At 47.4% G+C, this 24,812-nt stretch overlaps 1 protein-coding gene across 2 annotated transcripts in view; it reads left to right on the plus strand.

Annotated features, from left to right (window-relative positions):
• Positions 1-24,812, plus strand: part of LOC123371335 (meiosis 1 associated protein) — a 92,492-nt gene that overhangs the window by 10,217 nt on the left and 57,463 nt on the right. For both annotated transcript variants that reach the window (XM_045018812.1, XM_045018813.1), the window contains exon 2: positions 17,154-17,464. In XM_045018812.1, coding sequence (XP_044874747.1) covers positions 17,204-17,464 — 261 coding nt within the window. In that variant the 5' untranslated portion in view covers positions 17,154-17,203. The remainder of the gene's footprint in view (positions 1-17,153; positions 17,465-24,812) is intronic.

Raw genomic sequence — 24,812 nt, forward strand, 5'->3', positions numbered from 1 at the left:
TCACTGCCTCTAAAGTTCCATCAAAAACTGACATTTTCACAGCTCTAGCACGATCTGCTGTACAGATTCTTCACAAGGAAGTGTCCCTGGCCTTTTTAACTCATATTAACTATACTTTATGAAAGTTGAAGAAAACATTGTGAAAACGTAAAACATTGGCTGCCCAACTTCTGGGCTGGCAAAAGCTATACCGACTCACAGGAAAAAAAAAAAAAGCAGGAGAATCTTAGTACAACATATGGTCAGTCTATACCAGGGGTCGGCAACCTTTCAGAATTGGTGTGCCAAGTTCACTGTAATTTAAGGTTTCTCATGCCAGTAATACATTTTAATGTTTGTAGAAGGTATCTCTCTATGTCTATATTATATAAATAAACTATTGTTATTATCTGAGGTCCTGGCCACCAGTCCTGCTCAGGCCCCTGCCAGCTGAATAAATGAAACCCCAGACTGGCAGCGGGCTGAGTGGGACTGGTGGCTGGAACCCTAGACAAGGATCCCAGGCCCTGCTCAGCCCGCTGCTGGTCTGGGGTTCTGACCACCAACTCCTGCCAGCCAGGATCCTGGCCGCCAATGCCCCTCAGCCCGCTACCAGCCTGGGGTTCTGCTCACCCAGGCTGGCAGGAGGCAGAGTGGGGCCGGCGGCTGGGCTCCTGACTGGCAAGGGGCTGGCAGCCGGAACCCCGGAGTAGCAGTAGGCTGAGTGCTGCCGGCACCCCAGAGTGGCAGCAGACTGAGCCACTCAACCCTCCACCAGCCCTGCTCAGCCCGCCACCAGCCCACTCAGCCCGCTGCCAGCTGAATGAATGGAACCCCAGGCTGACAGCAGGTTGAGTGGTTCAGCCGGCCTGCTCAGCCCGCTGCCAGCCTGGGGTTCCTTGGGGGTCCCCAGGCCAGCAGCGGGTGCTGAGTGGGGCCGGCGGCCGGTATCCCAGCTGGCAATAGGGCAGCAGCCGGAACCCCAGAGCAGTGATGGGCTGAGCCGCTCAGCCTGCCGCTGCGTACCATCAAAAATCAGCTCACCTGCCACCTTTGGCACGTGTGCCATAGGTTGCCGACCACTGCTTTATACACTAGTAAGGAGATGAGCATATTACAGTTGTTGGAGGGCTCTTATCAGGAGTAACAGGCTATAGGAAAGTCAGTCAACGTTTTTTGTTTCTCTGATGAAAACTGGCCCACTCCCTGCCTCAAACCAAACCTGTCACTAATAATTGTCAACAACTTAATTTTCTGTTTTTGGCTAAGATATTGATTTTTTTAAAAAAAATATTGACATTGGATTCAGGATTGTTAGCAAGAATTTTTGGCAAACAAAGTTGTTAAATGACAATCTAAATGGCAACACAGTACTGCTTTCATGCTTGGCTCACCCCCCAGCCTGCTGGTCCAACAGCTGCAGTAGACCCCAAAATCCACCTCTTGGGGTGCAGAGTGGCAACAGCAGCAGCAAACCCTCAGGTCCAATCACACGCCAATGGGCACCACCACCAGCCTTACGGACCATGGTGAAGTTAGCACAGCATCTGATCTCAGGGACAGGTCACCCATGGAGCCACAGCAGCTCATCCTGCCCGTGTAGCTCCCCCTGGATGAGGTGGATCGCTGGCAGCTGCCAGCCCAGGGGAGAGGCACTCCCCAGCTAGGGTGCCCAGATCCAGATGTCCTGATTTTATAGGGCCAGTCCCGATATTTGGGGCTTTGTCTTATATAGGCACCAATTACCCCCACCTAGAGTGACCAGACAGCAAGTGTGAAAAATCAGGACGGGGTGGGGGGTAAAAGGAGCCTATATAAGAAAAAGACCCCAAAATTGGGACTGGCCCTATAAAATAGGGATATCTGCTCACCCTACCCCAACCCCTTGTCCTGATTTTTCACACATCTGGCTAACCCCAGCCCAGCCCTGTGTGACATTCCAATCCTGGCCGAGGAAGTGAGTTACTTTCACTTTCATTCCTCAGCAGGCAGGCAGCCAGCCTCCTCCCCCCACCTACCCCCCAGCACCTCACCCAACCCATCCCTGATGGAGGGGAGGGAGGGGAGAGAGAGGGATGCTCCTGGGGAGGAGGGAGAAAGGAGGGGGTGCTCCATGGGGCAGGGGGGGGAGAAGAATGGATGTTATGGGGGACAACAAAGGATACTGGTTTCAGAGCCGCAGAGCCTGCCTCACCTCACCTCAGCGGGGGGGGGGGGGGAAGAGTCACACTCACAGGTGAGCTCCTTCCCCCACCCCTTCCCAGAGACCCCAGCAGCCAATCCCCTCCCTCAGACTGTGCTGCATTTGGCTCTCTCTAGGACCCAGCAGCCCAGCTCTTACATGCTCCACTGCTTCCCGTCTGTCCGGGCTCCTGGCAGAGCGGTGCCCCCAGACCTAGTTGTGCCCTAGGCGGCTGCCTATTCTGCCTATGCCTAAGGACGGCCCTGCTAATCAGCCTATCTGCCTTAATTGGTTCTAGCAGGTTCCTGATTACTCTAGTGCAGCCCCTGCTCTGGTCACTCAGGGAACAGAAAACTACTCATCCAGTCACCAGTATATTTGCCCTCTACCAGACTCCTGTACCCCACTGGTCTGGGTCTGTCACATATGCTAATTTTATATTGTTCTAGTTTTTTTAATCAAAAATGTCACATGGCACGAAGTCAAATGCCTTAGATTTCTGTAAGTATGTTACATCAACACTATTACATTTATCAACCAAACTTGTAATCTCATCAAAAAAGATAAACCTGTCAAATGAACTATTTTCCATAAACCCGTGTTGATTGGCAATTATATTACCCTCCTTTAATTCTTTATTAAATCAGGCCCCATATCAGGCATTCCATTATCTTCCCTTCCATTTAGGGGTTGATGTCAGACTGACAAGCCTAAAATTACCCAGGCTATGCTGTTTATCCTTTTTAAATATTGACTCAACATTAGCTCTCTTCCAGTATTCTGGAATTTCCCCAGTGCTCCAAGCCTCACTGAAAATCAACATTAATTATCCAGCAAGCTCCTCAGCCAACTCTTTAAAAACTCTTGGATGCCAGTTATCCAGACCTGATTTAAAAATGTATAATTTTAGTAGTTTCTGTTCCGCATCATCCAGAGATATTAGTGGAATGGAAAAAGTGTATTCATATGATGACTACATCATCTCTTTTTTCCCCAAAATACAGAACAGAAATATTTACTGAACACTTTTGCCTTGCCTTTTCTGCATTATTATTACTAATTCTACCATTTCCAGTTCATAATAAGTTTGATTGGTGCCTAAAAGGTCCCCCTCCCCCAAATACAAAAAATCAGGATTAAAAAAATGTTTAAAGTAGCCCAGGCAGTGTTAAAGTTAAATACATTATTAAAAATAGAGAATCTAAGGGTAAAGATGTGATTATTTTATGTAAAGTGAGTGGGTGGGATTAACAAGGCATGGTTTATCATTCTGACCATTTGCCACCCACCATCGCTCTCATTTTCTAGGCCCATATCCTGCTATCTGATCCATCCCTTGAGGTAGGCTGACATTATTAATCCCATTTTACAGATAGTGAAACTGAGGTACAGAGAAACTAGCTGACTTCCCCAAGGCTTCCCACTGATTCTGTGGCAGGAACAGAATCCAGTTTAGTTAACCTCACTTCCATCTTTCCTCCCTATCACTGGAACAAACCAGTTTCTCCAGCTGGCCATGAGGCTCCCCTAACAACGCTCGCTCCCTCCCTCCCTCGCTATATTGGGGGGCTCTTCCCACCCTATTCCTCATTAATTCAGGCCTCTGAGATAGGGGTTGCTTGATCTTCCCCTCTATAGTCCCCCATGTTTGCTCCTTCCGGCCACATAGAGTTATAGAATTTCCCTGAATTAATTTTTGTTTGCCTAGAGCAGATCTTTTAAAATCAAGACTGGATGATTTTCTAAAAGTTTCCAGTGATGGAGAATCCACCACAACTCTTGGAAAGTTGCTCTAATGGTTAATTTCCTTCACTTAAAATGTATGCCTTATTTCTAGTCTGAATTTGCCTAGGTTGACCTCCAGCCATTGGCTTGTGGTATACCTTTGTCCACTACACTGGAGAGCCCTCTATTATCACATTTCTGTTCCCCAAATAGGTACTTATGGACAGTGACCAAGTCACCCCTTATACTTCTCTTTGTTAAACTAAACTGAGCTCCTTGGTCTAGAACAGTGGTCCCCAACCTTTCTGTGTGGCGGGCGCCAGACGACTAGCCGCCGAGGAGCGTGGCCGCTGGACAAGCAGCCGCCGAGAAGCGGCAATGCAAAGAAGTGTTGCCACCAAAATGCTGCCGAGAAGCAGTGTCATCAAGAGGCGTCACCACTGAAATGCCACCGAAAATTGGTGGCATTTCGACAGAGGCCCTTTTTGACATTACTGCTTCTCGGTGGCATTTCGGTGGCTGCTTGTCCGGTGGCCAGTACATGGGTGCACATAGATGCCCTGGCAGGCACCACGGCGCCCACGGGCACCACGTTGGGGACCCTGGTCTAGATCCACAAGGGACTTAGGCACCTAAATCTGAGATTTGTGGAATGCACTGGCACCTAAAACCCCCTCTTAGCTGCTGCCTAACCCTATAGGCACCTAAACTCACTCAGCACCTAAGTTTGCTGTAAAAGTTCCCTATGAACCTAGGTTTCTGCCTCTGGTCATACATACAACACTTCTCTCTAAGTGTCCATACAATATCTCCTGCCTAAGCCCCAAAAGGATCATAAAACCCGGGCAAGGGAGACATCCCCCTCACCTATCTTGCCTGCAAGTCCCAAGTTGATAGATGTGCTTAGAGCAGTGGTGGGCAAATCTTTTCTCCAGAGGGCCACATCTGGGTGTAGAAATTGTATGGCGGGCCATGAATGCTCATGAAATTGGGGTTAGGGGGCAGGAGGGAGTGAGGGCTATGGCTGGGGGTGTGGGCTCCAGGGTGGGGCTGGGGATGAGGGGTTTGGGGTATAGAAGGGTGCTCCGGGATGGGACTGAGGGGTTTGGAAGGTGGGAGGGGGATCAGAGCTGGGGCAGATGGTTGGGGCGTAGGGGGATGGCTCAGGGGTGCAGGCTCCGGGCAGTGTTTACCTCATGGAACTCCTGGAAGCAGCAGCATATCCCCGCTCTGGAACCTATGCAAAGGCGTGGCCAGGCGGCTTTGCACGCTGCCCCATCCTCAGGCACCGACCCTACAGCTCTCATTGGCCGCAGTTCCTGGCCAATGGGCGCTGGGGGGGCGGCGCTTGGGGGCAGGGGCAGCGTGTGGAGCGGAGCCCCCTGGCTGCCCCTATGCGTAGGAGCTGGCAGGGCACATGCCGCTGCTTCTGGGAACCGAATGGAGCAGCCCCCGACCCTGCTCCCCAGCTGGAGTGCCAAAACGGGGCAAGCCCCTGACTCTGCTCCCCAGCGGGAGCTCAAGGCCAGATTAAAACGGCTGGTGAGCCAGATGTGGCCTGTAGTTTGCCCGCCCCTGGCTTAGAGCATGCCTACTATATAGGGGCCCACTCACAGTCTTTCCAGAGGAGGAGGAGGTGCCATCTTCCCTTCTAACCTTTAGTCAATGGGGAGAGCACTCCCCAGGATGGAGACCTGGATTCAATTCCCCACTCTCCTTGATGGGGAGGAGAGAGACCCTGTTCAAATCCTTTCTCCCCATCAGGCAGAATGGGCAACTGAACCAAGGTTTCCCACATTCCAGGTGAGTGTTCTAACCACTGGCCAAGGGTTGCAAAAGAGGCTTCTTCCTCCCCCTCGCTGTTTTATGTGGATTTAGTCAGGCATGTAATTCCCTCTTGCAAGAAACAGTTTAGTCATCTAAGACACCTGACTGCAGGAAAGGGGTTCCTGGTTATGGATTGCAAGCAGAGATGGTGCCAAACGCTGCACCCTTTAGGTGCCAGACTCTGAGCAGAGCAGAGCTTAGGCCCCAGCCTATCATTGGCATCTCTCACTGGCTAGTTTAGGTGACTCCCTGCCTAGCATGCTGGCTTTTGGGATCCCATTCTTAGGCCTGGTCTACACTAGGGGGTGGGATCGATCTAAGATCCATGTCTAGTTGGCAGCCAGTTTCAAGTGGAGTACCCCAAGGGTTGGTCCTAGGGCCGGTTTTGTTCAATATCTTCATTAATGATCTGGAGGATGGCGTGGACTGCACCCTCAGCAAGTTTGCAGATGACACTAAACTGGGAGGAGTGGTAGATACGCTGGAGGGTAGGGATAGGATACAGAGGGACCTAGACAAATTAGAGGATTGGGCCAAAAGAAATCTGATGAGGTTCAGCAAGGACAAGTGCAGAGTCCTGCACTTAGGATGGAAGAATCCCATACACTGCTACAGACTAGGGACCAAATGGCTAGGCAGCAGTTCTGCAGAAAAGGACCTAGGGGTTACAGCGTATAAGAAGCTGGATATGAGTCAACAGTGTGCCCTTGTTGCCAAGAAGGCTAACGGCATTTTGGGCTGTATAAGTAGGGGCATTGCCAGCAGATCGAGGGACATGATAATTCCCCTTATTCGACATTGGTGAGGCCTCATCTGGAGTACTGTGTCCAGTTTTGGGCCCCACACAACAAGAAGGATGTGGAAAAATTGGAAAGAGTTCAGCGGAGGGCAACAAAAATGAGGGAGGATTTGATAGCTGTTTTCAACTACCTGAAAGGGGGTTCCAGTGAGGATGGATCTAGACTGTTCTCAGTGGTACCAGATGACAGAACAAGGAGTAATGGTCTCAAGTTGCAGTGGGGGAGGTTTAGGTTGGATATTAGGAAAAACGTTTTCACTAGGAGGGTGGTGAAGCACTTGGATGGGTTACCTAGGGAGGTGGTGGAATCTCCTTCCTTAGAGATTTTTAAGATCAGGCTTGACAAAGCCCTGGCTGGGATGATTTAGTTGGGAATTGGTCCTGCTTTGAGCAGGTGGTTGGACTAGATGACCTCCTGAGGTCCCTTCCAACCCTGATATTCTAAGTTACACTTCACATAGCTGAAGTCGATGTACTTAGATCTAGTTACCGTAGTGTCTTCACTGCGGTAAGTCGACGGCTGACACTCTCCCATCAACTCTGCCTGCGCCTCTCACCCTGGTGGAGTACCGGAGTCGACGGGAGAGCACTCTGTGGTCGATTTATCGCATCTAGACTAGACACAATAAATCGACCCCCACTGAATCGATTGCTGCCTGTCGATCCACCGGGTAATGTAGACAAGCCCTTAGGTGCATCTTGCTGTCTTCTCATTCATTTTGTAGGGAGGCTAAGCACCTAACTTTAGCTTTGTGGATCCCAGTTTTGTTCCAGTGATTTTATAGGTGCCTAAAAGTTGCAACACCTATGAGTCTTTGTGGCTGCACGCCCTCCTGACTAGTTTAGGTTCCCCTTCTTCGGAGATGGAGGCGGTCCAAACTCTATAGCTGCCCTCCCCTAGTTGCTGAAGACCTTGCTACTCCTTTCTCCATGTGAGAGAGCGCCTTCTTAGAAACAGCAGAGCTCCCAGAGGTCCTTGAAACCTCACCAGAAAATGTCAGATTTTTAAACTCAACTCATCTGGGGCTGTAATAGCCCTATATGGGTTCATAGATCAATTGCATATGCATGTTGTTCAAATGAACCCACTTTGCCAAGCAATCCAGATCATGCTATATAACTGACCCGTCCCCATCATTTACCACTTCACCAATTTTGGTCTCATCTGCAAATTTTAGAAGCTATTTCTTCCAGATTCTTGATAAAGATAGTGAATAGCAATGGGCAGAAAACAGATTGCTGTGGAACCCCACCAAAGATACCTCACCGGTAACAATTTCCTAATTACAATTACTTTCTGCAATCTCTCAGTTACATTTTTAATCCATTTAATATAGGCTACAGGGAGTGTTAGGATGATGTTAGGCACAACTTTTACTAATTTATACATTAAAAAAGAAAAGTAAAAGGAACTATACCCAACTGCTCCTCAACCAAGCTGTTAAGTATTCCCAGCCCAGTTACAGCTTTCAGAGTCACAGAGGCCCAGATCAACAAGGGAACTTAGGTGTTGCAACACTAAGCATCATGATGCCTTGCTTTGAGACACCTAGAAAGTCACAGGAACACCACAGTGATCCACAAAGCCCGAGTTAGGTGCCTAGGTTCCCTATACAAAGAATGAGGAGAGATAGGTGCCTTAAAATGTAATCCTCAAAAGCCAGCATGCTAGGTGTGGAGCCGCCTGAGCTAGGCAATGGTTGGTGTCAATGATAGAGAAATGTGCTGAGCTTCCTCCCTCTTGGCTAGAGAGGTACCTCCCTGCAGCCTCTCTGCTTAGAGATCCATGAAATGGGATCCTGCTGCTTGAAGTCAGTCAGCATGGTGCCTAAGGCATTTCTTGTGGGAATGAATTAAGTTCCTGTCTCACTCACTCTGCACAGAACAGCTGGAGCAGGAGGAGCTGGTGATAGCAGTACCCACTTTATAACTCTTAGGCCTTGTCTACACTACAGGACTATTTCGAATCTACTTAATTCGAATTTGTGGATTCGACCTTATGAAGTCGAATTTGTGTATCCATACTAAATACACTAATTCGAACTTCTGAGTCCACATTAACGGGGCCGGCGTCGACTTTCGAAGCGGTGCACTGTGGGAAGCTATCCCACAGTTCCCGCAGTCCCCGCTGCCCATTGGAATGCTGGGTAGAGCCCCCAATGCCTGCTGGGGGAAAAAATGTGTCGAGGGTGGTTTTGGGTAACTGTCGTCATTGAACCGTCAATCACGCCCTCACTCCCTCCCTCCCTGAAAGCGCCTGCGGGCAATCTGTTCGTGCACTTTTCTGGTCAGTGACAGCGTGGACGCCACAGCACTGCAAGCATGGAGCCCGCTGCGATCCTCGCCGTTTTCTCCTCCTCCTCGCACTTTATCGTCCACCTCTTCCACATTCAGCTGCTGAGAAATTGGGCTACTTTTCAATGGTTCTGCAAGCACTGGGGGACCATAGGGGCCTTTTTACCAACATGAACGTTGTATGGCCGGGCAAGGTTCCTGATGCGTGTGTTCTCAGGAACTGTGGGCTGCTCAGACACCTGCTGGAAGGTAGTTTCTTCCCGTACCACGAAATAACTGTTGTGGATGTGCATTTGCCTATAGTGATCCTCGGTGACCCAGCCTGCCCGCTAATGCACTTGCTCATGAAGCCCTATACAGGCGCCTGGGACAGCGACAAGGAACTCTTTAAATACCAGCGAGCAGCGAGCAGCGTGACCTGTGACTGTTCAGTTTCTTTACAGAGAAGCTGAACCTGCCCCTGTTTCTTTACCCAGTTACTGTTGACTCTCCTCTTCGGTTAAATACCCCGTTCTCCCCGTTTCCTCCACTTCCAAGACACGTGTAAAAATAAAATACATGTCACACTGTTACTGAGGAGAGGTTTCTTTATTCATGACTTTTCGTTAAAGGGTCGAAACTGGAACGCAGAAAAATGGTGGGTAGGGTGTGCGCTGATGTAAAGACCGCCTCTAAACTCAAGGAATGACAGGCTCCTGCTCCTACAGCGGTCCGCATTGCCGGACTGCTTGTTTCAACGGAGCCTGCCATCCCTCCTTTTTGGGATTCTGTGTGCGGGGGGCTATGTGGCCTTGTGGCGGAGGAGGATGGATACAGATTCCTCTGCTGCGTGACTCAGCGGTCCAGGACAAGGACTGCTGTATAAGATCTGTAACCGCCCTCCCCCGCTAAAAAGTCACATCCCCACCGCCCACACAGAACCTGGAAACCACCTCCCATACCGACCACGGTGCCTGCTGACTGCACTGTGTGTGTTACCCGCTGCTGATCCGGCCCCCGTGTCTGTACCCTGGGAAAAGTGCCTGTCCTATGCAATTAGCAACGCACTTCCCCACGCACCCCATTCAAACACAGTCTTCAGTGAAAAAACATGACGGAAACAGTACTTAACAGCAAAGTATTTTTATTACTTAAGTACACAGTTATGGGATGGGACTGGGATTGGGACTTGTTTGAGTCTGGAAGGGAAGGACTTATGCAAACGTAGGGTATGAGAGCTTTTGGTTACTTGAGCACTCTGCTGGGGTGCAGTGACAGTATTCACGGCCCAGGGCGGGCATCCTCCTGGTTATTTAGGGTGAGGGGGGTATGTGACTTTGTGGCGGGGGAGGGCGGTTGCAGAGATACTGCCGGGGGCTCTGTCCTGCAGCGGTCCTGCAGAACATACACAAGTCGCCGGAGCGTGTCCGTTTGCTCCCTCACTAGTACAAGCATTGCTTGAGTCGCCTGCTTGTGTTCCTCACGCCACCTCTCCTCCCATTCGCTGTGTGAGCGCTGGTACAGAGAGACTTTCTCCCTCCACTGCCTCTGCTGGTCCGCCTCGGCTAGGTAGCAGCCCACACATTCATCGAAAATCGTGTCCCTTGTCTTTTTCTTTCGCCGCCTAATCTTCGCCAGCCTCTGCGAGGTGGATGCTGTGGAAGGTCTGGAGACAGTGGAAGCTATGAGATGGGAAACAGTTAGTGCATTCCTTGCAATGATACTTTTTTGCAAACAATTAACTGAGTCTAGGCTGTCTCTGTGAATTTTTTGTTGAGACCCCTGTGCCAGCTGTTGCACAAATCATTTGCGCGGTGGATTCTGGGTAAATGTCGCCAGTCATTCCTTCCTCCGGGAAAGCAACGGCAGACAATCATTTCGAGCACGTTTTCCATGAAATGCCCTGGCACACGCCATAGCGTGGCAACAATGGACCCTATTTTGCCTTTTGTGTATGTCACCGTATGTGTACTGGATGCCGCTGACAGAGGCGGACCAGCAGCGCTACACAGTAGCATGCTTTTGCTTTTGCATGACAGCAGCGATGGTTACCAGGCATACTGCACCGTCTACCATACCATGAACTGGTAAGAAGACGGTAATAAGATGGTCATGGTTACCTGTCCTTTTGCACTGCGCCATTTGGTGCTGTCATAAGTGCCCCTGGTCGATCAGCCAGGGGCGCAAAAGCAAAATTTGGGAATGACTCCCCGAGTCAATCCCTCCTTTTTGGGTATCTAAAAATAGAATCAGTCCTGCCTAGAATATGGGCAACTGTACTAGAGAACCACTGTATCATAGAACCAGAGACCACAGCTGCTCTCTGTCCAATCCTGCATAAATTTTTAGCTGAACGCTATTCACAGGGTGTGCTCCTGAAACAACCCCAGCTGTTCATTCCGTTCTTCCCCCAGCCTTCCTGGGTTCCAATACCATTGTCCCCCCACTTGTGTGATGAAGTAATATAGAATGCATGAATAAGACACAGGTAGTCGTTTGTGAGAAATGAGTGGAAGGAAGCCTCCAGCTGCAATGATAGTCCAGAGATGACATTAAGGGGTGCGGAGGAGGGAGCCACTCATCCCTCTGCTAGTCCAGGGGCAATTGAATCTTTTCTTTACAATGAAGGGTGGGGGCTGATGGAGCTCAGCCCCCTGTTGCAATGATGAGGACGGTTACCAGCCATACTGCACCATCTACCATGAAAAATTAGCACCAGGCGGCCTTGACCGACCTGTCCCAAGCAAGTTGTTATGGTTGTTATGGTTACCAGTCCTTTTGCACTGCCCCATGTGCCAATAGGCTGATGATGAGGATGGATTTCCATCTTATTGTACCATCAGCCATCCATAGCGTGGGGGGAGCAAGGATGTTGGTGTTGAGTGCTGCACCATCGCGTCTATCTGCAGCATTCAGTACAGATACGGTGACATGTAAAAGAGTCAACAGAGGATTGTTTTCCCTTTAACTTCTGGGGGTCGGGGGGGGTGCGTAAATTGCCGAGCTATGCCCCGACCCACCGCGGACACTGTGTTTGACCCTAGAAGCATTTGGAGATCAGCCAAGAATGCAAATGCTTTTCGGAGACAGCAGGAACTGTGGGATACCTTGCGTCCTCGTTCCCCCCTCCCTCCATGAGCGTCCATTTGATTCTTTGGCTGTCCGTTACGCTCGTCGCGCAGCTGCGTGCTGAGTCTGTGCTATGCCGTCTGTCCGTTTATTTATTAAAAATACTTTGGACCAGGCGTAACGTAACATTTCTTCCCCTACTTAGATGCAGGAGTCTCCCAGCGAGATAACCGTGAGGACGGGCACTGAAGGAGATAGAGAGCGCATGCTGCGTGAAATCTAGCACGAACCACGGACCTATGCAGCCGTGCTCTGGGAGGCAGTGCTCCCTGAATACCACATGAAAGCCTCGCGCGGAAAAGTGTGCTATCACGGAGCACCCAATAAGGCAGCTCTCCCCAGGAACCTCCTGCTGATGCTTATCGATTAACGGCAGAAGAGCTTCGTGGAGTTCTCCCAGGAGGATTTCTGTTCTATCACCATATATACAGAGACCTCCTTTTCACACACTTCAGATTCCTGTTATATTAAGAATAAAAGTTAACATGGTTAAAGCACTTACCGACTGATCCTACCCCTGATTCAGGATCCGGGTTCCTGGCCGGGGAGGGTTGGTAGGGGATCTCCGTGACGGTGATGAAGAGATCCTGGCTGTCGGGGAAACCAGCGTTGTAAGCGCTATCGCCTGCCTCGTCCTCCACAAACCCTTCCTCATCTTCCCCGTCCGTGAACATCGTCGAGGAACTGTCCGTTGACGCTGTCCCATCATCAGAGTCCATGGTCACTGGTGGGGCACTGGTGGCAGGCTCCGTAGCGTCCGTTGGCCGCTTTGATTTTTTGGTAGGCTTGTCTGGGGTCCTTGATTTTCACGCGGCACTGCGTTGCATGACGGCTGTATCCTCTGTCTGTATCATGGCTTTGGAGACCTTCTCGTAGGTCTTTGCATTCCGTTTGTTGGAGCGCAGCTCCGAAAGCACAGACTACTCGCCCCCCACACCGATCAGATCGAAGAGTTCCCGGTCAGTCTATGCCGGGTCCCTCTTTCTATTCAGAGATTACATGAACTCCTCTGCTGGAGAGCTCTGCATTGCTGCCGGTGCTGCTGAGCTCGCCCCGATGTCCAACCACAAAATGAGATTCTAACTGTCCAGAAAGGAAAAGGAATTCAAATTTTCCCAGGTCGTTTCCTGTGTGGCTGGTCAGAGCATCGAAGCTCGGACTGCTGTCCAGAGCGTCAACAGAGTGGTGCACTATGGGATAGCTCCCGGAGCTACTAAGTTCGATTTCCATCCACACCTAGCCTAATTCGAACTAGCCATGTCGAACTTAGCGTTACTCCACCTGCCAGGGTGGAGTACCAAATTCGAACTAAAGAGCCCTCTAGTTCGAATTAAATGGCTTCCTGGTGTGGACGGTTGAGCGGTTAGTTCGAATTAACGCTGCTAAATTCGAATTAAAGTCCTAGTGTAGACCAGGCCTTAGACTAACTGTTGGAGCACTTGACTGAGATGTTGGAAACCCAGGTTCAATTTCTCCCCATCTACCAGAGGGGGAAGAGAGATGGGAGACATCTATATAAATCCCCTAGGTCTGGGGTATAGGTGCCTAGGTACCTTTGTGGCTCCAGGCCAGAGTTTTTAATATTTTACTATTATGTCTACTGAATTGGTAATAATTATAATATGCAGTTGTTCAGAATGTGACCAGAAATCACTGCCCACCTGCTCTGGCAAGTTTTGTTTCAGTTTACTTCTGTTAAGATGTTATTCCTAGCTCTGACAATATGCTCTCTAGTTACTTTGAGCAAAACCCATGCTACCATTAGCAACTAGTTCTGACAGTTAACTGTCCCATTATGTTGAGCAATAAACATACATCACATTGGCTATTTGAACTGACAGTTGGCTCTCAGAAATATTGAGCTCTTCTGTAATCACTTATGACAGCTTCTAACAGATCACCTGCTGCTTAGCGAGGATCTAATTATACTGCATTATCTAATTAGAGGACTATATAGTATTATCTAGTAATACTAACATTTTCACAGCTAATGGTAATTAAGATAAAACATATGAAAGGGGGAGGTACCCTGCTTTGTTCATTAAATAATACACACAACAAAGTGTTTGAGACATATGGATAATGTGAAGTGCAGGTTGTTTAAGATTACACCAGGATTAAGAAACAAGTTTAATTCCTGCAGTTGACACAAGAGAACACAGCTAGTGAGTGATCCATTTTCTTGAAGACACTTAAAATAAGCATAATACAGAAAGCATCAAGAAAGATAGTCTCATTCAAATTCATGAAATCTATGTACCTTTCAACACTTCATTCACCTCAGTTTCTCTCTGAAACCAGCACAAGATAAAATTCCTGTTTTGGATTTTTGACTGCATCAGCTAGGTTTTGCTTCCTGGTAAAGGAGAGAATTGGGAGGAGGGGGTGTAGAGGAGCCTCTTCCCAAAACAAAAGAATTATAACCAAAGATTGTCCTCAGAATAGGTGGGGAAGTCATTTCAATCAAAGATCTAGGAAAGCCTTTGGGAGAGCAACCTGGGTATTCTGTATTTTCATATGAAATAAGATCAGGTTGTAAGTCAAAGCAAGATATTTGTACCTGCCACCAGCCCTGAAATCATAGTCTGGCAACTGAAAGTCAAGCTGTTCTCTTTCTGCCTTGTTAACACTGACAAAGATCCCAGAATCTGAATATAGCAGTTTTGTTGACATTACAGTAAAACCTCAGAGTTAGGAACATCGTGGGAATGGAGGTTGTTTGTAACTCCGAAATGTTTGTAACTCTGAACAAAATGTTATGGTTGTTCTTTCAAAAGTTTACAACTGAATATTAACTTTAATTAATTTAATACAGCTTTGAAACTTTACTATGCAGAAGAAAAATGCTGCTTTCCCTTTTTTTTTAAGTAGTTTACGTTTAATACAGTACTGTACTATATTTGCTTTTTTTTTTTGGTCTCTGCTGCTGCCTGTTTCCAAATGAGCTGTATGGTTGACTGGTCAGTTCATAACTGAGGGAAAATCTGGTTAGTTCCATTGGTGCGTGTAAGAAATACACTAGCATATCTCCTTAACGAAGCTTTAAAAAGTACATGACTCAGCAGAATTGATCAGAAAACTAAGAACAATTACAGAATGCAAACAGGGACAGATTCTGGCCAACATCACACCTCAGTAAATCCATCATAACTTAGTTATTTCACTGGAACTAATGTGCATTTACACAACTGTAACGGATCAGATTCTGGCTCATAGGGAATAGCTATGTACAGTTAAATGGCATATTATACAATCACTTGTCTGAGCACAAGGACATCTGAATGCTTTCTATTGTTGCTATTAGCAAAATATCTTAATTTTAAACAACTTCAATATCCTAGAAGTTGCATTGCTTGGTTTGAGCAAAAACATTTACATTTAGTGAGGTAAAAGGAGATTTTAGACAGCAGCTTTGTGTTCCTGATGAAGGAAGGAAAAGGTTTTTGTTTTTAACAGGAAGGTGCTAGCCCTTTTGCCTAAGATTTGTGTGTGGAGAGGAAATGGGGGCAGGGGAGGAACTGAGCAGGAATGATTTAAGAACTGCGCAGGATCCTAAATGAATTTTCTGCTTTTAAGCCAAGCCCTGAAGTGTTTACTCGGGGCCTGTAGTTGTGTTAACTTATGGCACACACTTCCTGCCCCCAGCCCTCTCCTCCCTCTTACTCCCCCTGTCATTTCACTACTCCCCACTCACACTGACCCCTAGAGCCTCAGAAATACCTTTGCAGGGTCCCTGGGAAAAGGAGACCAGTGTCACAGAAGTGGATGAGCCCCACTTTGTAGCGTGGGTCTCCCCATGTACACAAAGGTCTCCCTGTGAGGGCACAAACTGACCTTTACAGAGGCAAAATACCTACTCGTGTCATTAGGTGTCTTGTGAGAGTGAGGTTTTCAAGATTTGGCCCTTTGAATACAAGACCCGTAATAGGGGCATCAGCTACTACAATTAAGGATGTTATAAATTAACACAAATTTAGTGAGCAAAACATATTTTAAGTGTGTTTATATTCCCATTTTTCTCCAAGTGTCTGTTGTTAAAGCTCTCATGCAAAAAACCCACTGTCTCTCTAACTTGAAACACCATGCAAGTTGCAGTAAGATACCTATGAAAAACTGGAGTCTAGGAATGTAGGCATCAGAGATGGAAGCCCTTTTGGGATCATCTATTCCATCTTCCATGGGCCAGAGCAGAACTGTTTTTTACTATACACTTTTCAGGACTTTGTCCAATCTATTTTTAAATGCCTCAACCCCTTTCTTTGGGAGACAATTCCTCATGTTACCAAAGTTGTTCGCCTCTTTCAATATAGAAAAATACCGAGCCTAAAATTTCCTTTTCAATTCAACCCTTTACTCCTGTTGTACCCCCTTGAATGACTCTAAATGGGTTATTGATTATTTTCACTCTCAATTCCTGTACTGTACACTGGTCTCCTACCCCTCCCTCCCCCTTAGTTACCACTTAGCAATATTACAGTTTTCTTAATAATAATACCTGGCTCATACATAGCATTTTACATCCATAGATCTCAAAGTGCTCTACAAAGGAGTTAAGTAGCATTGTTCTTATTTTACAGATGAGGGTACAGGAATAGATGGACTGTTGAGCTGATCCAGTTTGTCAATATCTGGTAATGTGGTGCCCAGAACCAAATGTTATTCCAGTTGTGGTTGCACCAGGGCTGTATAGAGAGGGGCCCAGAGGAACATAGGAATTGCCATACTGGATCAGCTCAGCAGTCCATCTTGTCCTGTATCCTGTCTCTGACAGTGACCAGAGCCAGATGCTTCAGAGACTGGCCTGAAAACTCTGCTGTAGGCTGATGTGGAATAAGCTGCCCTTTACATAACTATTAGGTCTCATCTTGAGCTCTAAAGGATTGGCTCAAGCTCTGAAGTACAAGACTTCTTCCTCCCTGTCCACAATGGAAGGCTTAGACATATGCAGTCCCAATTTGCAATGTCTTTTTGTTGTTGCTGTATCATATTTTAAACTCAGGTCTCGCTGCTACATCTTACTCCCCAGGTTACTCCCTCCCACTAAGGAGCTGGGCGTCAGGCTGTAGTTCCCCAGAAGATTAGCTGCATTTTCGAGGCTAAATCGTTTGATTTTCATCTCTCTCTAGATGCACTGATATTATTGCCCTGCCATACCCTAGGCTGAGTTCAGGCTGGATTTAGCACCGTATCTCAGGATGAAAGTCTCACTCATTCCTGTTTTCTGTTTTTCCTTCTCAGAGGCAGATGGGTGATTGGACAGCTGGTGCGCTGTTTCCTGTTTGGATGCCATGAATTCCAGAAAAACACTTTCAGAAACAAGGAGAGGGTACACTGCTGGCAAAGCTTATGCCACTGCACACTCATGGCAGCTCCCACAAATCCTCATTGTTGATGTCAAGCCACCCTTTTGGGCCAACACATGTTCTAAACTTTGTGAAGCCCTGGAAAACTTCTTCTGTCTAGCATGCAGTTTGGCAGGTCCCTGTCGCATCCCATTGCTGAGCCTATATGTGGTACAGAACCAGCACGAGTGCCTCCTTCCCTTTGTGGTGAGTGTGAAACAAGGGATCTTACAGACTTAGGATTTTAAAGGCTGTAACAGATACATGCAGTTTAGCATAGACAATTATGATTAATTAGAAGGTATTATATGTAAAGAAGTTAATCATCCTCTGAATCACTTTTTATGGGTTTCATGGAAGTGAATCTTAAAGGAGGGATTTGAAAGGACAGGGCCTAGTGGACAGATGAAGTTGGCTGCAGCAAGGGCTGGGTTCAATATTTAGGGGCTCCTCTTAACACTACTACACAGACCAGACCAGTCATCTGGGAAAAGTTCACACCAGCCCTGGTGCCTCTAAGAGACAATGTTTCCCCTCTCGCAAGCATTGCATCTGTGTATAACAAAAGAGAAGTTTTATTAAAAGGGAAAGGGAACCAAGCACTTGTTTGGGAAAACACCACAACCACATTCAAAAACATGCCGTCATAGGCAAACACCCATACCAAAGTATATCATGCAGTGGCCTTTGCCTTAGTTTTTCATCTTGGGGCGTGAGCCTTACAAACAAATGTTCCTTTAACATGCCACTGCCCTCCCCCTTTAATGCACCCCACTCCCAGTTGCTGTCCTTGGTCAGTGAAGACCCAGAATTCAGAGGTGTGTTCATGGGAGTTCACCTCCCACCCTGGAGGGTCTGGGGGGAAGGTGTTGCAGCCTTTCACTCTGCATTGCTGCTGCTGCTGCACCATTGTTCACTCCATGGCCCTTGGCCACAGTACCGTCACTTTCTCTGCCACCACCTGCCTCTCTACTGCCACCTCTTTAGGTCCTACCCCTTAACCCAGTTCTCCGTGATTTCAGCAATTAGTGAAAGAGACTGCTGTGAGGTTCCACTGAAACACTGCCCCACACTAGGCTTAGCACTTAGGCCTGGTCTACACTCGGGGGCGGGGCTGTCGATGCAAAATACGTGTCGATGTATCTTATTCCGACTTACCTCCCGTCCTCACGGCGCGGGATCGATGGCCGCGGCTCCCCTGTCGACTCCGCTACTGCCGCTCGCTCTGGTGGAGTTCCGGAGTTGACGGGGAGCGCATTCGGGGATCAATATATCGCGTCTCGCAAGACGTGATATATCGATCCCCGATAAATTGATCGCTACCCACCGATACAGCGGATAGTCTGGACGTACCCTTAGACCTGGTTATCAATGGTTTCAGCTCTAGTGATGACCTGCAAAAACAAATGACTCAGTTGATTCTAATCAGCTCTGCCTTTAAACAGTGGAGAGGGATGGAGTTAAATTGTGTCTAGGGCCTGGTCTACACTATGCGTTTAAACCGGTTTAAGGAGCGTAAAACCGATTTAACGCCACACCCGTCCACACTAAGAGGCCCTTTATATCGATATAAAGGGCTCTTTAAACCGGTTTCTGTACTCCTCCCTAACGAGAGGAGTAGCGCTAGTATCGGAATTACCATATCGGATTAGGGTTAGTGTGGCCGCAGATCGACAGTATTGGCCTCCGGGTGGTATCCCACAGTGCACCACTGACCGCTCTGGACAGCAGTCTGAACTCGGATGCAGTGGCCAGGTAGACAGGAAAAGCCCCGCGAACTTTTGAATATTTCCTGTTTACCCAGCGTGGAGCTCCGATCAGCACGGGTGGCGCTGCAGTCCGAAATCAAAATAAAAAAAGAGCTCCAGCATGGACCATGCGGATGTGATCGCAGTAAGGGCAGGCAAATCTGTTCTATCAGCGCTCCATTACAGAAGACGAAATTCAAAATCATTTTTAAAAAATCTCCACACAGACGCCATAGCAGGGACTCAGCGCACTGCTGCGTGACAAGCGTAACGGAAAGCCAAAGAATCAAATGGACGCTCATGGAGGGGGGACTGGAGCGGGAACTGGAGGACTCAAGCAATCCCACAGTGCCTGCAGTCTCCGAAAAGCATTTGCATTCTTGGCTGAGCTCCAAATGCTTCTAGGGTCAAACACAGTGTCCGCGGTGGTTCAGGGCATCGTTCGGCAATTTATGCACCCCCCCCACCCACCCCCAGAAGTGAAAGGGAAAACAATCTTCTCTTGACTCTTTTACATGTCACCCTATCTTTACTGAATGCTGCAGATAGACGCAATGCTGCAGCAGTCAACACCAACATCCTTGCTCCCCCTCCCCCCCGCCATGGGTGGCTGATGGTACAATATGACTGATATCCATCGTCATCATCAGCCTATTGGCACATGGGGCAGTGCAAAAGGACTGGTAACCATGCCGACTAGCATTCAGTGAGGTCTATCATGGGCACCTGTGTAAAAAGCTCCTGATTTTTCTTGGTAGATGGTGCAGTATGGCTGATAACTGTCTTCATCATAGCAACAGGGGGCTGAGCTCCATCAGCCCCCGCCCTTCATGTGTAAAGAACAGATTCAGTTGTCCCTGGACTAGCAGCGGGATGCTGGGCTCCTCTCCTCCACACTGCTTAATGTCCTGTCTGGACTATCATAGCAGCTGGAGGCTGCCTTCCACTCATTTCTCACTAACGAGTCACTGTGTCTTATTCCTGCATTCTTTATTACTTCATCACACAAGTGAGGGGACACTGCTACGGTAGCCCAGGAAGGCCGGGGGAAGAATGGAATCAACAGGTGGGGTTGTTGCAGGAGCACCCCCTGTGAATGGCATGCAGCTCATAATTTCTGCTGGATCTGACACAGAGCAGCTGTGCTCTCTGGTTCTATGATACAGTGGTTCTCTAGTACACTTGCCCATATTCTAGGCAGGACTGATTCTATTTGATACCAAAAAGGAGGGATTGACTCAGGGAGTCATTCCCAATTTTGGCTTTTGTGCCCCTGGCTGATCTCAGCCAGGGGCACTTATGACAGCAGCAAATGGTGCAGTGCAAAAGGACTGGTAACCATGATCATCTTATTACCAATTTATGGTATGGTAGATGGTACAGTATGGCTGGTAACCATCTCTGCTGTCATGCAAAAGCAAAAGCATGCTGCTGTGTAGCGCTGCTGAATCGCCTCTGTCAGTGGCATCTAGTACACATACGGTGACAGTCACAAAAGGCAAAACAGGCTCCATGATTGCCATGCTATGGCATCTGCCAGGGGCAATCCAGGGAAAAAAGGCGCGAAATGCTTGTCTGCCGTTGCTTTCCCAGAGGAAGGAGTGACTGACGACATTTACCCAGAACCACCTGCGACAATGATTTTTGCCCCATCAGGCACTGGGATCTCAACCCGGAAATTCCAAGGGGCGGGGGAGGCTGCGGTAACTGTGGGATAGCTACGGAATAGCTACCCACAGTGCAACGCACCAGAAGTCGACGCTAGCCTTGGACCGTGGACGCACACCACCGATTTAATGTGTTTAGTGTGGCCGCGCGCACTCGATTTTATACAATCTGTTTTGCTAAACCGGTTTATGTAAAATCGGAATAATCCCGTAGTGTAGACGTACCCTATGACTCTTAGGCAGAGCACACACCACCAGGTATAAACACCTGTCCCTTTTTCCACTGGGATTTGGTCTCCCTTCCCTGCTTAGTAAGTGAGGGTGAACCCCTCTATCAGGACAGGCTAAACCCAGTTCTGCTGCCCTTTACTAGTACAATAAGGATAACAACATTTCATTACCCCTCCATTCATATATCTAGCGCTATAGCGGCGCCACTCCAGGGGGCGCCCAGCCGGCCCGCCGGTGTTGCTAGGGTAAAAATCTTCCGAAGAGCCGTGCACGCGCGGCGCGCACACCTAACTGGAATGCATAGGAGCAATCACTCGAAGAAGAACTGTCATATGTAAGCTATAATTCAAATCAGCTTCTGTATCAGATGACTGGAGTGCACATTTTTTAAAAAGACTCCAGAGTCGATCCTGGCAATTACAGGTTGGTAAGCCTGACTTCAGTACCAGGTAAATTGGTTGAAACTATAGTAAACAGCAGAATTATCAGACAGATAGATAAAGATGGTATGTTAGGGCAGGTCTACATTATGGGGGAAAATCGATATAAGATACGTAACTTCAGCTACGTGAATAACGTAGCTGAAGTCAAAGTATCTGATATCGAATTACTTACCGTCCTCACGGTGCGGGATCGACGTCCGCGGCTCCCCATGTCGACTCCACTACCGCCGTTCGCGTTGGTGGAGTTACGGAGTCGACATGAGCGCGTTCGGGGATCGATATATCGTGTCTAGATGAAATCCCCGAGAAATCGATTGCTACCCGCCGATACGGCGGGTAGTGAAGACGTACCCTTAGGGAAGAGCCAGCATGGTTTTGTAAATGGAAATCATGCCTCACCAATCTATTAGAATTATCTGAGGGTGTCAACAAGCATGTGGACAAGGGTGATTCAGTGGACATAGTGTACTTGGACTTTCAGAAAGCCTTTGATACGGTCCCACACCAAAGTCTCTTAAGCAGAGTGAGCTGCCATGGGCTAAAAGGGGAGATCAGTAACTGGTTAAAAGAAAGAAAACGAAGAACAGGAATAAATGGTCAGTTTTCAGAATGGAGAGAGGTAAATAGCAGGGTCCTCCAAGCATCTGTACTGGGACCAGAGCTGTTCAACATATTCATAAATAATCTGGGAAAGGGGGAGAACAGTAAATTGGCACAATTTCCAGATGATACAAAACTACTCAAGATAGTTAAGTCCAAAGCTGAATGCAAGACTTACATAGAGATCTCACTACACTGAATGACTGGGCAACAAAATGGCTGGTGAAATTCAGTGTTGATAAGTGCAAAGTAATGCACATTGGAAAACATAATCCCTACTATACATACAAAATGATGGGTTATAAATTAGCTGTTAGCCCTCAAGAAGGATTTTGGAGTCATCGTGGATAGTTAAGAACATAAGAACGGCCATATTGGGTCAGACCAATGGCTCATCTAGCCCAGTATCCTGTCGTCCAACAGTGGCCAATGCCAGATGCCCCAGAGGGAATTAACAGAACAGAGAATCATCAAGTAATCCATTCCTTGTCACCCATTCCCAACTTCTGGCAAACAGAGGCTAGGGACACCATCCCTGCCCATCCTGGCTAATAGCTATTGATGGACCTATCCTCCATGAAAACATCTGCTCAACCTGCAACAGCAGTCAAAACAAGCTAACAGAAAGTTAGGAATCATTAGGAAAAGGATAGATAAAACAGAAAATACCATAATTCCACCATATAAATCCATTGTATGCCCCAACCTTGAATACTGCATACAGTTCTGTTGCCTCATCTCAGAAAAGATGTATTAGAATTGGAAAAAAATTCTAGGTAATAATTGGAGATATACCAATCTCCTAGAACTGGAAGGGACCTTGAAAGGTCATTGAGTCCAGCCCCCTGCCTTCACTAGCAGGACCAATTTTTGCCCCAGATCCCTAAGTGGCCTCCTCAAGGATTGAGCTCACAACCCTGGGTTTAGCAGGCCAATGCTCAAACCACTGAGCTATCCCTCCCCCCGAAAAAGGTGCAGAGAAGGGCAAAAAAAGTGATTAGAGGTATGGAGGCATTCCATGTAAGGAGAGATTAAAAAGACAGTTCATTTTAGAAAAAAGATAACTGGGGATGGGGAGGGAATATGATAGAGAAAGTAAGTGTTATTTACTGCTTACATATCACAAGAACTAGGGGTCATCCTATGAAATTAATAGGCAGCCAGTTTAACACAAACAGAACTACGTTTTCCACACAATGCACACTCTGTGGACCTCATTACCAGAGGATGTTGTGAATGCCAAAAGTATAACTGGGTCAAAAATAATTAGATAAGTTCATGGAGTTTAGGTCCATTAATGGCTATTAGCCAGGATGGATAGGGACACAACCTTGTATCTTTAAATCACCAACTGCCAGAAGCTGGGACTGGACAACAGGGGATGGATCACTCAAAACTACCCTGTTCTGTTCATTCCCTCTGAAGCATCTGGCATCGGCCACTGTCAGAGACAAGATAGTGGGCTAGAGGGACCATTGGTCTGAACCAGTATGACCATTCTAACTTCCCATCTAACTTGCAGAGAGTTCGCTTCCAGGTTCTTTTTACTGCCTCTGCCTCATTTAGCTTTCCTCCGCTACAGTTAGGGGAATACACTAATGCTTTCCATTAGTGCTGCTTCCTTTATTTAGGAAACAAGTATTGTGTTGGGATAGGGTACCCTTTAAACATGGTATTGTGGACCTAAATGTGGAATTGTGCATTCATAAATGTCTTTAATCCAATTAGAAAATGATTATGCCAAGCAGGTCAAAGACTCAAGTCTCCCAATAAGAACAACAGAAGATTGGGGACAAATACAATGCTATTTTGTTTGATTTGGAGCTTTGGGATTAGGAACTAATCCAGTGTTCATTCTAGGTATTCACTAGTCTGGGCCCACTAACTCAAAGCTGCACAACGTTACAGATTAAAGCCCCTAGCACATTAATTGCAGTTTAACATAATTTACTTTACAAGAGAAGGTCTTTGGAGTGAGCGCATAAAGCTTTGATCTGGTTTTTAACAAAACAGAGGTTAAAAAAAATAATTTCTAACAGAGTTTCTCAAACTAGGGCCTGCAGAGGCTTACTGGGACTCTCCAAATTCCTGGATCGCCCTCTAAAATGTGTCTATAGTAAAAACCTATCAAAAGCTTTTCTAAAGTCAAGGAATAACATGTCCACAGCTTTCCCCTGATCCACAGAGCCAGTTATCTCCTCATAGAAGGCAATTAGGTTAGTCAGGCATGACTTGCCCTTGGTGAATCCATGCTGACTGTTCCTGATCACTTTCCTCTCCTCAAAGTGCTTGAATAGCATCAGAATCTAGCTCTACATTTAATGTTAATGGTCTTTAGCTTCAGAAAGCTGGAGAAGCACTTTATTATTGTTCTAGATACTACTCAGTCCTGCCATGAGTGCAGGGGACTGGACTAGATGATCTCTTGAGGTCCCTTCCAGTCCTATGATTCTATGATTGTCCCTGACTCCACAGTGGCTTCCAAAACAGATTGCTATTTGGTTCCATGGGCTAATGGAGACTGAAGGCCAAATTCAAAAGTGAGTCTAGGAGTTTAATGTACATTTAGCAGCAATTTAGACATACTATGGGCCAGATATTACTACAATTCACTTACTGGGTATGTCTATGGTAGAGACTTTGTTCCTATTGTAGTTTAATTGACATATTTGTAAATGCTGATCTAGACATTCCACAAACTCTAGGACTCCCTACTAGGATTGACCTCAACCAGCTATATCTAGACAAAAGTTGTTAACCTCTGTCTACATTAGGAAAAGGTCATGATTCGGTACATGTGTTAGATACCCTTGAACATGGGTGGCACGTATAATAGGCTGGGGAAGGCTGTGCCTCCCCAAAGAGC

The sequence above is a fragment of the Mauremys mutica genome, chromosome 5 (assembly GCF_020497125.1).
Source record: "Mauremys mutica isolate MM-2020 ecotype Southern chromosome 5, ASM2049712v1, whole genome shotgun sequence".
Lineage (NCBI taxonomy): Eukaryota > Metazoa > Chordata > Testudines > Geoemydidae > Mauremys > Mauremys mutica.